The sequence below is a fragment of the Piliocolobus tephrosceles genome, chromosome 1 (genome assembly GCF_002776525.5).
Source record: "Piliocolobus tephrosceles isolate RC106 chromosome 1, ASM277652v3, whole genome shotgun sequence".
NCBI classification, from domain to species: Eukaryota; Metazoa; Chordata; class Mammalia; order Primates; family Cercopithecidae; genus Piliocolobus; species Piliocolobus tephrosceles.
The window spans coordinates 94,087,240-94,100,448 of record NC_045434.1 but is presented as its reverse complement, the minus strand read 5'-3'; the positions used below and the strand labels follow the sequence as shown (position 1 = coordinate 94,100,448).

General features: G+C 53.0%; 1 protein-coding gene across 3 annotated transcripts in view; it reads left to right on the top strand.

Moving 5' to 3' along the window:
• Positions 1-13,209, top strand: part of MEF2D (myocyte enhancer factor 2D) — a 35,828-nt gene that overhangs the window by 18,208 nt on the left and 4,411 nt on the right. For 2 of the 3 annotated variants that reach the window (XM_023214059.1, XM_023214058.1), the window contains exons 3-9: positions 122-325; positions 1,784-1,921; positions 2,955-3,165; positions 3,405-3,461; positions 5,548-5,738; positions 6,239-6,259; positions 7,503-7,632. In XM_023214059.1, the coding sequence (XP_023069827.1) occupies positions 122-325; positions 1,784-1,921; positions 2,955-3,165; positions 3,405-3,461; positions 5,548-5,738; positions 6,239-6,259; positions 7,503-7,632 (952 nt within the window). The remainder of the gene's footprint in view (positions 1-121; positions 326-1,783; positions 1,922-2,954; positions 3,166-3,404; positions 3,462-5,547; positions 5,739-6,238; positions 6,260-7,502; positions 7,633-13,209) is intronic. The other variant, XM_023214060.1, reaches the window with a different exon arrangement.

The following is a 13,209-nucleotide window of genomic DNA, read 5'->3' as shown; positions in this document are numbered from 1 at the left end:
GTGTCACACTGAGAATGGGGGCTCCTGAGGGCAGGGGCAATGTCCAGCCATCTGTAGGCTGGGACTCCCAGTCAGGCCTTAACTGAGCCAGATCTGGCCACCCACCCATCCTTCTCTGCAGGTGACTTTCACCAAGCGGAAGTTTGGCCTGATGAAGAAGGCGTACGAACTGAGCGTGCTATGTGACTGCGAGATCGCACTCATCATCTTCAACCACTCCAACAAGCTGTTCCAGTACGCTAGCACCGACATGGACAAGGTGCTGCTCAAGTACACGGAGTACAATGAGCCACACGAGAGCCGCACCAATGCCGACATCATCGAGGTGGGCCCACACACACAGGCACCAGGACACACCCCCTGCCTGCATCCACATGGACACGTGCCCGCGTTGCATGTACACGCAGACCTGCCTATGCACACACCCTGGTATACGTGCCCCTTGTAGCCCCTCACCTGTGTGCACACACATACAAACCCTCCTCCCATCACACAAACCCAGGGCCTGAGGAGGAAGCAAGGGCAGTTCAGCTGAACAGGCCAGTGCCAGGCTGCCGGCCTACACCCACCCTGACCTCTCCAAAAGTCTATCTTCTGTCGTCCAGCGTGATGTAACATCTCTCTTACCTTCTTGCATCCTGTCTTTCTCTTTGTCTCTCTTTCCCCACTTCTCCATCTTTTGGTGTGCTTCTGCACCTGCCTCTTCCTTTTTTAAATCTCCCTCTTTGTTTCCATCTCTCCTGCTGTCTCTGTCTGTTTGTGGGCCTGGTGGTTCTATTTTCTGTTTCAAAGAGAGCCAACATTGTGAACTGTTGAAGGACATAGGCTTTGGAATTCAGCTCTGACCTTTATTGTCCACATGGCCTTGGGCAGGTGCTTAGGCTTTCCTGAGCCTTGGTGCCCACCTCCACAAAATGGGGCCAGTACCTGCTTTGAAGGGTGCTGTGTGAATTGAATGTCCCTGCTTCTCACACTGAGGTGCGTGCACCTTGGGGGTACAGAACTTGTGCTGACGAAGAGGGTGCCCGGGAAGCCACAGGCCCACTCAGAGATTTGGAGGAAAGTCCCTTATTTTTATGTTAGAGAAGACAGATTTACTCTAGACTAGAAGGTAAAATTTGCATTCATTTTAAAGACAAAGCAAGTATCTGTAAAGCTATTTTGAGCATGAAGAGGGCAGCTTTGGAGTCTACTGCAGATCCCCCAGCTGTGCCTCCACTAGAGTGTGGGGTGGTCACAGTAGGGACTCAGTGTTTATCCCCCTTTCCTTTTCCACATCCCATTCCCCGCTCTCTCTGTCTCCATCTCTATTTCTCTCTTCCTCCTCTTCTCCTAAGCAGAGCCCAGGGGCTGGGATGAGCAGACCCCTGCCTACCTCCCCCGGAGAACTCAGTACCTTCTGGTCAGGGCTTACCACAGAGTGGCCAGGCAGGGACTGGCCCAAGGCACCAGCCCCTTAGCCCATCCCCTGGAAGCCCCCTCCCTGCCTGTCACTTTGGAAGTACATGTCTCCCTGCCAAGGGCACACCCAGGTTAGGCTCACCTTCCAACCTTGTTCTCTGTGTTCTGATGGCTCCTACCAAGCCGATCTTCACACGGTGCCCCAGGAGGCACTGTCAGTGGGGAGGGGCAGGTTACATTGAGTCGGGCTGGGGAGATTCTGGGAACCCTGAGGAAGGAGGTCCGGGAAGAGGAGGGGGCCCTTAGGGAGGGGCTGGAAGGAACTCAGGTGAGGCGGGTGGGAAGGACTCTCACCCAGCTGATGGCAGTGGTGCGGTTACAGACCCTGAGGAAGAAGGGCTTCAACGGCTGCGACAGCCCGGAGCCCGACGGGGAGGACTCGCTGGAACAGAGCCCCCTGCTGGAGGACAAGTACCGGCGCGCCAGCGAGGAGCTCGACGGGCTCTTCCGGCGCTATGGGGTGAGCCCCACTCACTCTGTCTCTGTTGGCCCCCCCTTCCGGCCCCTTCCCCCCAGGCGCTGCACAAGAAGCACAGGGAATGTGAGAGCCCTGAGGTGGACGAGGTGTTTGCCCTGACCCCCCAGACGGAAGAGAAATATAAAAAGATAGACGAGGAGTTTGATAAAATGATGCAGAGTTATAGACTGGCCGTGAGTAGTCGCATGGAGCAGAGCCTCCCTGTGGTGCATGGTGTGGCTTCGCGCCCTGGCTCTCGGCTGCCCTGATGGGTGCTCCGCTCTGAGCCATGCTCGGGTTCTTAGTGACCTCTGAGGAACCTCTGACCTTGGTCATGATAAACCTGCATCCCTTGCTGAGACTCTACTGGGATGGAGCATAAGTTGTAAGTTGGAGAGGCCTGAAGTGTCCCCCTCGCCAGCAAGAAGTGTGTAGATGACATGAGATCCTTAGAGGACAGCAAAGTGGAGTGTGCTCTTTGTCCAGATGTTATTTTGGGGGAGAGGCCTGCTTGGGCTTTCTTTGATAGCCCAACCAGAGACACTCAGCCTTGTGTAGGGAAAGCAGAACTGCTGAAGGGGAAGGCAGCGAGGTGGGGGTGAGCTCTCTCTGCAGCAGGCCACATGGGTGGAGACTGCAAGAGAAATGATGTCCCGACTTGTGGCACAAGCCTTTAACAGCCGTGTGTGTGAATCTGGGTCTGTTCTCAGGGCCTCTAACCTACTCCCCGTGTGTCCTGCCTGGCTGAGGACTAACCCACCTCCACTAGGGGGTGTCCCTGGTCCTGTCTGCAGTGAGCAGAGCCCTGTTCTCATTCTCTGGGCCAGAAATGGACCCAGAGCTTCTCCCCAAAGTTCTTCCTCGTTGGGAGTGGCAGGCAGGACTCCATAAGGGCACAGGGCAGGGAGCTTGAACTGCTGGCCCTAGGATGTGTAGCCCGGAAATGAGAAGAACCCTTGCCTGCCCTCCCAGGAAAAGTAGGATCCATGGAAGGGGTTGACCTGGCCTGATCCTGCCCCTCCATCTTTCTGTCTAGTCAGCTGTCCCGGCTCCCAACTTTGCCATGCCTGTCACGGTGCCCGTGTCCAATCAGAGCTCACTGCAGTTCAGCAATCCCAGCGGCTCCCTGGTCACCCCTTCCCTGGTGACGTCATCCCTCACAGACCCGCGGCTTCTGTCCCCCCAGCAGCCAGCACTACAGAGGAACAGTGTGTCTCCTGGCCTGCCCCAGCGGCCAGCTAGTGCAGGTGAGTGGGCTGGCAGGTGGGTAGGTGAGGTGGAAATTAGATGTGATGGGGACTTTGGGATTCCATTTTCAACGGCGAGTATTTCTCTTCACCTACCACAGCATTCTCCCATTCATGTGACTCCTGAGGGAAGAGAGTATGACTCTTCCTCCTGGGGTCATCTCTTCATGTTCAGTCCCCAAGACTCACTCTTGAAGGGGGAGTGCTGTCAGCTCATCCTGGTTCTGTTTTTCCTCCAGGGGCCATGCTAGGGGGTGACCTGAATAGTGCTAACGGAGCCTGCCCCAGCCCTGTCGGTGAGTGCAGCTATCCTTCTACCTGAAGGTGGGGAGGGGTGCCCACTCAGTGGCCTCAGCGGGTCCAAGGACCAGGAAGGACCTAGATGAGAGGAGAGGAAGATCCCAGAGCCAGAATTGGATGAAGAGTCAGAGATTTTTAAGCCCCTGGATTTTGTTTTCTGTAGCAATGATTGGTATGGGTGATCAGCAGAGATGGAGGCTCAGGGAATTCTGGGCAAACTGTGAGAATGGGCCAGCATTTCTAGTTGGAGGGGAAGACCCAAGTTTTTGCAGTTGAGTGTGGTTGGGATCTGGAAGATGAGAATGCCGGGCGTTGCCCAGACAAACAATAGGGACAGACTCACGTAAACACTCACACAGTCTCTCACACACATACGTGCATTCTCCCTCTTACAGAAGTATCCAGATGTTAGATGTGCACTTGTGAGCACACATACATAAGCCACAGAAGAGGCCGGGCGTGGTGGCTCACGCCTGTAATCCCAGCACTTTGGGAGGCCGAGGTGGATGGATCACCTGAGGTCGGGAGTTTGAGACCAGCCTGACCAACATGGAGAAACCCCATCTCTACCAAAAATACAAAATTAGCCGGATGTGGTGGCTCATGCCTGTAGTCCCAGCTACTCAGGAGGCTGAGGCAGGAGAATCGCTTAAACTCAGGAGGTGGAGATTGTGGTGAATTGAGATCATGCCATTGAACTCCAGCCTGGGCAACAAGAGCGAAACTCCGTCTCAAAAAAATAAAAAAATAAGCCACAGAAGAAAGGCTGTCCCCCACCCCGGCAGCCGACAGCCCCTCCTACCCTGTGCCGTTGTCCGGCTGGGTGACTGTGACTTCGAATGTCACGATTGACGTCACCCTGACATTCCTGCCATTCCCAGAGTGATCCGGGAATTGGGATGGAGGCAGGCACACACTTCCAGAGCAGCAGTGTGCTCTTAGGGGACAGAGCAAGGAGGCATTTCTGACTGTGGTCACCCTCACATCCTTGGACCTCAGCATCCCCCTGCTCAGTTTTGGAGCACTATGTAATACCTCCCTGGTGATAATTGTGTCACAGGGTCAGAGGAAATTAAAGGAGTAGGCGAGTGTCACCCTCTTCAAGGAGAAGGTCAGAGAAATGCTTGTAGAACTCAAGGGAGCAGTGATACATAGAGACCCTTGAGTCCAGCACGTGGAAAGTAGGAGAGAGCACTCACTTGGCCTCCAGCCAGCTTTGTGGCCCTGGGCAAGTCGTTATACTTCTCCCAAGCATGCTCTAGTTTCCTATTCTGTGAACAGGGCTAATGTCCTGGCTGTCTTGCAGAGTTAATGTGAGGATTAAATAAGATAATACATGTGTGAAAGGCCTGTGTGGATTGTAGAATATGGAGCAGATATAAAAGATTGTTATTACATTTGTTATTACCAGGCTAATTATGGTGGTGGCTGTGTTATCTGTCTCCCAGTGCCAATAACACCAAGCCATCACCAACAGTGAATGGCTTGTTTCTCCCAAGCTGTTGGCAACTTGTCACGTGTTGATCCAAATCACATCATCCACCCCCAGCTCACGGCAAATGGAGCAGTCCGAGTGGTTGTTGGTTTGTCATGGTGACCAGGCTTCTCAGTGAGGCCCAGATTCCAGGCTGCCGCCCCTTCCACATCCTGGTCATGGTGGGTCCTGTCTGGGGGAGACTGTAGGATCTCAAAATGCTGGACTTCCTGCCTGTGGAGACTAAAGAAGAGAGAAAACAGGGAGAGGCTTGGGTACAGAAGAACCTCTTGGCCGTCGCAGAGCCTAGAGGCAATGGTTGCTTTCCAGTTCTTCCCACGGACCTCAGAGGCCCATCACCGAGTCCCATCACATGCAGCTTGGAGTTAGGGAAACGAACCTAAAGATTCAGGAGTAAGGGGTACTTGCCTCCCATTATTCCCAAGACATGAAGTGTTTAGGGAATATCAGATAGCTCAGCCCCCACTCAAAGCCTGAGTGTGGCTTTGAAAGGTTCCAGGTGACAGGAGTATTGGTGTGGGGAAGTTAACAGGGCTGAAGGGTAGGCCTATGTTTTTCCTTTTACCCTCATGTTGTCACTTCTCCAGGGAATGGCTACGTCAGTGCTCGGGCTTCCCCTGGCCTCCTCCCTGTGGCCAATGGCAACAGCCTAAACAAGGTCATCCCTGCCAAGTCTCCACCCCCACCCACCCACAGCACCCAGCTTGGAGCCCCTAGCCGCAAGCCCGACCTGCGAGTCATCACTTCCCAGGCAGGAAAGGGGTTAATGCATCACTTGGTAAGTGGGTGTCTGGGCCAAGGGTGGGGGCTGGGGAATGGAAGAGTAGGGACAGGGAAAAGAGCAGACCTCTAGCAGGAGAGGTGAAGGCTAGCCAGCAGTTTGGACTTCCCGGGAGAGATCATGGAAGCATGACTTTTTATGAGCTTTTTCTTCCCAGAGGGCCTTTTAAGAGGTTGCAACACAAGAAGTACCAGCCTAAGGCACTAAAAAGGGACAGGAGGTGAGAGAGAAGGTTCTGTGATGGGGAGGATCATAGAAAGGATTTTCCACTACAGCAGAAGGGATGGGGGATTAGATTGTGAGCATTTCCTAACTGGTGGAGATTGGGATGGAGCATCTCTGGAAATCAGTCAGGACAGTGACTCTGCCTTTGTAGGCTGGGTAGAGCCATCCGACTCTTATGCAGAGAAGTGACTCTAACAGCTGTGGGGACACAGGTGGGGGGGAGGGCAGTGGCCAGAGACTGAACATGCCCTTGGTTTTATTTCTGCTCTCAGACTGAGGACCATTTAGATCTGGTAAGTGAGGCTGTGAGCTGTTTGCTGTGGCTTTGAATTCTGGGTATTGCTCTACGGTCCCTCAGCATGAAGTACGTGTGCGTCCTTGGCCTCTCGCCTGTGCGCAGACTGTTGCTGCTTCTTCGCTTAGTTGCCAGGAGCTGTGCTTAGGTGCCAAGTGGGATTCAGAGGTGAATGGGGCGGGGGTGAGAGGTCAGGCGTGTGTGTGTGTGTGTGTGTGTGCCTGTGTGTACATGAATGTCTGCATGTGGTGTTACATTCATTCAGACGTGCCTTTCTCTGTATGTACGTGTGTGAGGGGGAGTGGGCCAGCCCAGGACTCAGAGGCCCCACCCTGATGCCTGTACTGGGCCCACTAGTCCTCTGACTCCACTCAGGCCCACACTGCATTCTTGGGATCCAGGACAGGATCCTTCTTAGGAGGGAAGTCAGCTGGAAGGAGAAGTCAGTGTTTCAGAGGAAGCCAAGGCCCAGGACCAGGCTGGACTTGTCCTTCTTGGTGGGGGCTTCCCACCTCCCCTGTCTCCCTGTGCTTCCTCCTGCACTTAGCCCATGGCAGGGCACTCAGAGGCACGCACAGCTGCTCATTTTCCTCCTCTCTCTCACACACTTACATACTCACCCCCAGCCAGGAGTGGGGCGGGGGCTCCTCCCTCCCCATCTCCCTGACGGGAGGCCAGAGAGACTGGAAAAGGCAGGCAGGCTTTGGCGGCCAACACGGCGGCAGTTTCGGCCCCAGCGTGGAGTTGGAATAAACAAGTGACTCAGCGGCAGATGGAGCTGACAGCCCCACACACGTGTGTGCATACGCGCAGGCACACGCCACGCCAGGCCCCACATTCCCCTCGCAGATGCCAGCACGCCTCTGCCGGGGCGTGTACTGCAGTGTGATGGATGGAGAGTGAGCTCCAGAGGGACAGGGCATGGACGATGTCTCCCTTCCCTCACTCTGCACTGGGAGGCTGGGCGAGTGTCAGTGCTGGGGCCACAGGGCCAGCACACGTGCCTTTATCTTTGCACGTGTGTTGGTGTCAGTGAATCTGTGTGTGCATGTTTCCCTCCATGGATCTGAGTGTCTCTGTGAATGCACCAACGTGTCTTTGTGTATCTGTGGGGGCCTCCGTGCTAAGACACCCCACCTTGGCTTTGGGATTCAGGGACCCCACCTTGGCCTCGGGATGGAGGGCCAGCATGAAGCTGCCCACCTATCAGCCACCTCCTGACAGACAGTTTTCTCCTACAGAACAATGCCCAGCGCCTTGGGGTCTCCCAGTCTACCCATTCGCTCACCACCCCAGTGGTTTCTGTGGCAACGCCGAGTTTACTCAGCCAGGGCCTCCCCTTCTCTTCCATGCCCACTGCCTACAACACAGGTGAGTGTTCATGTGACATGTGCATGTGTGCACCTGGGCTTGGGGCAGGCAGTGGCCAGACAGAAATGCTAGATATCCCCTGGACAGGCCCCATCTGAGGAGGGCCATTGATTTGGGGGAGCCCGCACCTAATTATGGTTAACAGATTTAGCAAATAAAAGCAAAGAATGCTTTTAAATTCGAATTTCAGATAAAATAAGTAGTTTTTTAGTACAAGTATGTCCCAAAAACATTGTTCTGCTAATGTATGTCCCAAAGACATATTTTATTTTTGGGTTTTTGTTGTTTTTTTTTTTTTTCTTTTTTGGAACAGGGTTTCACTCTGTCACCCAGACTGGAGTGCAGTGGTGCCATCTTAGCTCACTACAGCCTTGAACTCCTGGGCTCAAGTGATCCTCCTGCTTCAGCCTCCTGAGTACCTGGGACTACAGGCACATGCCCCCATGCCTGGCTCTTTGTAAATTTTTTTTTTGTACAGACAGGGTCTCTCTGTTGCCCAGGCTAGTCTCAAATTCCTGGTCTCAAGCAGTCCTTCTGCCTCAGTCTCCCAAAGTGCTGTGTTACCGACTGTGCCCAGCACCAAAGGCATACTTATGCTAACAGATTACGCATTGTTTCATCTGAAATTCGAATTTAGGCTCTTTTTTTTTTTTAAGGCAGTCTCTGTCACCCAGGTTGGAGTGCAGTGTTGTGACCTTGGCTCACTGCAACCTCTACCTCCTTGGTTGAAGTGATTCTCATGCCTCAGCCTCCTGAGTAGCTGGGATTACAGGAACGCGCCACCATGCCCAGCTAATTTTTATATTTTTAGTAGAGACAGGGTTTTGCCATGTTGCCTGGGCTGGTCTCAAACTCCTGAGTTCAAGTGATCCACCAAAGTGCTGGGATTACAGGCATGAGCCACTGTGCCTGGCTGGCGTTGTTTATTTTTTAAATAGTACTTAATGGAGGAGGGAGCCCCTGTCCTCAGGAAGCCTGCAGCCTGAGGAGGAGACAGGACAGAGGCAGGTCTGCAGATGATTCAGGCTGACCAATCTCTAGGCTCCAGGTATGGGGAGTGGTGAGGGGGACATGGTCAGTTCAGAAAAGCTTCCTGGAAGAGAATGAAGGAATGAGGGAGAAAAGATCAAGGAGGCTGAGGAGGCCAGAGAGAAAACACAGTCAGGGTCAGTTTGCCAGCTTCCTGGGAAAGCCAAATGGGGGCTCCAGGGCAAGGCAGAGGGGGAAGAAGAGCGTCTCTCCTCTAGTTTTGGCATGGTGGTGGAATGATGATGGGGGAGGGAAGGAGGAAGAGGGAGGAAGGTTGGAGAAGGGGATCTGAAGGTAAAGAGTCACTTAAGGACATGAGAAAGGTCTCTGGATAGAAGAATTCAGGTAGGACGCCCAGTGCCCAGGCCGTCCTGGGTCCCTAGGGCCATCCTGGCCTGTGTCACCCACTCACACCTGCACAGGAACAGTCTGTGATACTCTCAGCCATCCTTGCCTGTGCTCTTAAGCCGCTGTGTCAGGAAGGACTTGCCAATAAGGAAACGCCTTGTCCCCTGGTTTCAGAGCATTCATGTGGCTGGGGAACCTGGGCTCTTTCCAGCTAGAGACCTCTGCCTTCCTCAGGTTCTCTCACATGTGAATGGTTATGTCAGGCCAGTTCCAATGGTGAGTTTAGTCTGGACCAAAAGACCCATAAAGCTCTCCCCCTTCCCCAAGCCTCCCAGAGTTGCACCATGCTAGGTACCAGACACCAGTGCAGATACCCACAAATACCCACAAAATCCCACCTCCTCCCCACGTGTAAAAATCCAGAACCCAGGCCGGGTGTGGTGGCTCACACCTGTAATCCCAGCACTTTGGGAGGCTGAGGTGGGGCGGATCATGAAGTCAAGAGATGGAGACCATCCTGGCCACATGGTGAAACCCTGTCTCCACTAAAAATACAAAAATCAGCTGGGTGTAGTGGCGTGTACCTATAGTCCCAGCTACTCTGGTGGCTGAGGCAGGAGAATCACTTGAATCCGGGAGGCAGAGGTTGCCATGAGCCAAGATCGCACCACTGCACTTCAGCCTGGTGACAGAGTGAGACTCCCCCTCCAAAAAAAAAGGAAAAGTTCAAACATAAAAAGACCGGGCACGGTGGCTCATGCCTGTAATCTCAGCACTTTGGGAGGCCGAAGTGGGCAGATCATGAGGTCAGGAGATCGAGACCATCCTGACTAACACAGTGAAACCCTGTCTCTACTAAAAATACAAAAAATTAAGCCAGGTATAGTGGAATGTGCCTGTAATCCGAGCTACTCAGGAGGCTAAGGCAGGAGAATCACTTGAACTTGGGAAGCGGAGGTTGCAGTAAGCCGAGATCACGCCACTGCACTCCAGCCTGGGCAACAGAGTGAGACTCCGTCTCAAAAAAAAAAAAAAAAAAAATAGCTGGGTGTAGTGGAATGTGCCTATAGTCCCAGCTACTCGGGAGGCTGAGGCAGGAGAATTGCTTGAACCTGGGAGGCAGAGGTTGCAGTGAGCCGAGGTCACACTGCTGCACTCCAGCCTGGGTGACAGAGTGAGACTCTTGTCTCAAAAAAAGAGAAAAAAAAAGAAAAATCCAGAACCCAGCCCTCTGTATAGGAAAGCCCCTTGTGGCAGGTAAGAGAGCTGGAGGGACTGCCTCATGTTGAGGGACCAGACTCTGGCTTGTGTGTCTGTGTATAGTTACCACCCAGGTGTCTGTGAGCCCCTTCTCGCTTGCATGTGCACCCATGTGTGTGCCCAGCCCCAGGCTACTATGTCCTGGCAACTTCAGAGACAGCTGCTTCAGAAGACACACCCTATGGGCCCGTCTCCCCATCTGTAAGAGGAGTGAGTAGACAGGAGGTCTATGAGGCTTTTCCAGCCCTGCCACTGGGCCTCTGGGGCCCAACCAAAAAAACCAGCCCTGAAGGCGGGGTGGCCTGGGGACAGTGACAGTTGGCAGAGGGCAACTCAGACCATTTTTTAGACCACTTTTCTGGAGCTGTTTATCAGGGACTCTATGAGGGTGGTTTTCTGTTTTTCTGCCATCTTCTTGGGCCCACACAGTCTTTGTGAAGCTGGAGGAAAGTTAGTTGGTGTCAGCCAACCTGGGACAGGCACTCAGGAAGGCTAGACTTAAAGATTCTCATCTGTCACTCTGGCATGAAAGCAGTTTCTGCCCCCGGGCCACCCTTGGAGCCCTGCTGGGAAGTGTGTGAGATTGCTCATCTTCTCTCAGAGACCACAGGCTCCCTTTCCTCTTGTTACAGGAGCAGCTAAGCAGATCTCAGTTTAAACAGCAGGTGTTTTCAGGTGACCCTAGGTGTATAAACAAAACCCCAGTGAGCACATTGCTGTTTAGTTATTCACTGTTTACAGTCCTTGGCTGCAGTTCAAGTTCCGGCTGGGGGTAATCGGGCTATGGTAATGCCTCATGTGAGGACCTGGCCCCTTGTTGACACTGGCTGCAGAGGCCTGGCCGTGGTGGCTCTGGGAGCAGACCAGTAGGCTGCCAGGTGGCCTTGGGCCATGCTCCTCCTTGGGGAGCCAAGCCTCCCAGTAGATAGGGCTGGAATCTGGTGGGACAGTGCAGGGCTGGGAGCTAGTCTCCACCACTCACTCACTGAGGGACCTTGGGCTACACTGTTCTGGGCTTGACTTCCTAGTTTGTAAAACAAGTGTTAGAAATAGTTGATTCTGGCTGGGCGCGGTGGCTCACGCCTGTAATCCAAGCACTTTGGGAGGCCAAGGTGGACGGATCATGAGGTCAGGAGTTCAAGACCAGCCTGACCAACATGGTAAAACCCCGTCTCTACTAAAAATACAAAAATTAGCCGGGCATGGCGGTGTGCGCCTGTAATGCCAGCTATTTGGGAGGCTGAGGTAGGAGAATCACTTGACCCTGGGAGGCGGAGGTTGCAGTGAGCCGAGATCACGCCACTGCACTCCAGCCTGGGTGACAGAGCGAGACTCTGTCTCCAAAAAAAAAAAAAAGAAATAGTTGATTCTAGGGCCTGTTTCTGCCCTTGCTCTGCTTTTTAAATAAGCATTTCAAAACTCCTGGCCAACGTTAGGAGACTAGAGCCAAGCACAGCTCCCCCTTTAGAGTGAGATTTAAAGGTAATAGAGTCCTGAAGTACTGTCTTATCTCTGCCACTGGCTTGCTGCATGACCTGGAGCCTGTTCCTCAAACTTGAGGCTGCACTTGCCTTATTTGTAAAGTAATAATAGGTAAATCTTTTGATTATTTTCTATGAACCAGACACTGTTCTACATGCTTTTTGTGTACTAACTTGCTCAATCCTCACAACAGCTGTGTGATGTAGATAGGATTATTACCTCCAGTTTATAGAGTAACTTACCCAAGGTCACATGGCCTAAGTGGAGGTAGCCTGGAAGTTTGACCTCATAGCTCATGCCTTTAACCTTATTGCTATATTGCAGAGATAATACTATCTTCCCTGCATAAAAACAGAGGGCTGGAGCAAATGACTCGCTGAGTAATAGCATAGTGGTGGAGTATTAGGATGATTGAGGGATGCGTTCCCCATCACTGCCCTCCCACTACCACAGTGCAGCCTCAGGGAGGACATTTTCTTTCTTTCAGAAATTCTTTCTTTCTTTTTTTTGAAACAGAGTCTTACTCTGTTGCCCAGGCTGGAGTGCAGTGGTGGTGCGATCTTCACTCATTGCAGCCTCCGCCTCCCAGGTTCAGGCGATTCTCCTGCCTCAGCCTCCCGAGTAGCTGGGATTACAGGTGCACGCCACCGCCTGGCTGATTTTTTGTATTTTAATAGAGATGGGGTTTCACCATGTTGGCCAGGCTGGTCTTGAACTAGGGAGGACATTTTCTAAACTCTCCCAAACAGAATACAGCATGAAGCAACAGCGCTGTGTAAATTATGAAACATTCCGTGATTCTATTTATTCTGTGACAGTGCAAACATCAGTTTCTTCTTTAAGGTAGATGTTTTATGATGTAATGAACACCCCCTCATGGGGAGATCTGCTGGAACCTTGACCAGCTGTGCTCCCGGCATGGTGCCCTTGCAGCCCCTCTGCCCCGTGGGCATGAGGCCTCAGGGGCTAACTTGTGTCCTCTTTGTTTACGTGTGTGTGTGGGCACAGCAGCTCAAACCCTGCTGCTATAAATTTTAGGTATTGACAGTTGAGGAGGCTTGGGGGCTGTGCCGGAGGTGAAATAGTAGTTGCAGGGATTTGCCTCTGAAGCCCTATTCACCAAGCTTTTACCAGGGCTCCCCACTACCTTAGAAAGGCAATTGGAGGAGGCCGGGCGCGGTGGCTCAAGCCTGTAATCCCAGCACTTTGGGAGGCCGAGACGGGCGGATCACGAGGTCAGGAGATCGAGACCATCCTGGCTAACATGGTGAAACCCCGTCTCTACTAAAAAATACAAAAAAAAAACTAGCCGGGCGAGGTGGCGGGCGCCTGTAGTCCCAGCTACTCGGGAGGCTGAGGCAGGAGAATGGCGTAAACCCGGGAGGCGGAGCTTGCAGTGAGCTGAGATCCGGCCACTGCACTCCAGCCTGGGCGACAGAGCGAGACTCCGTCTCAAAA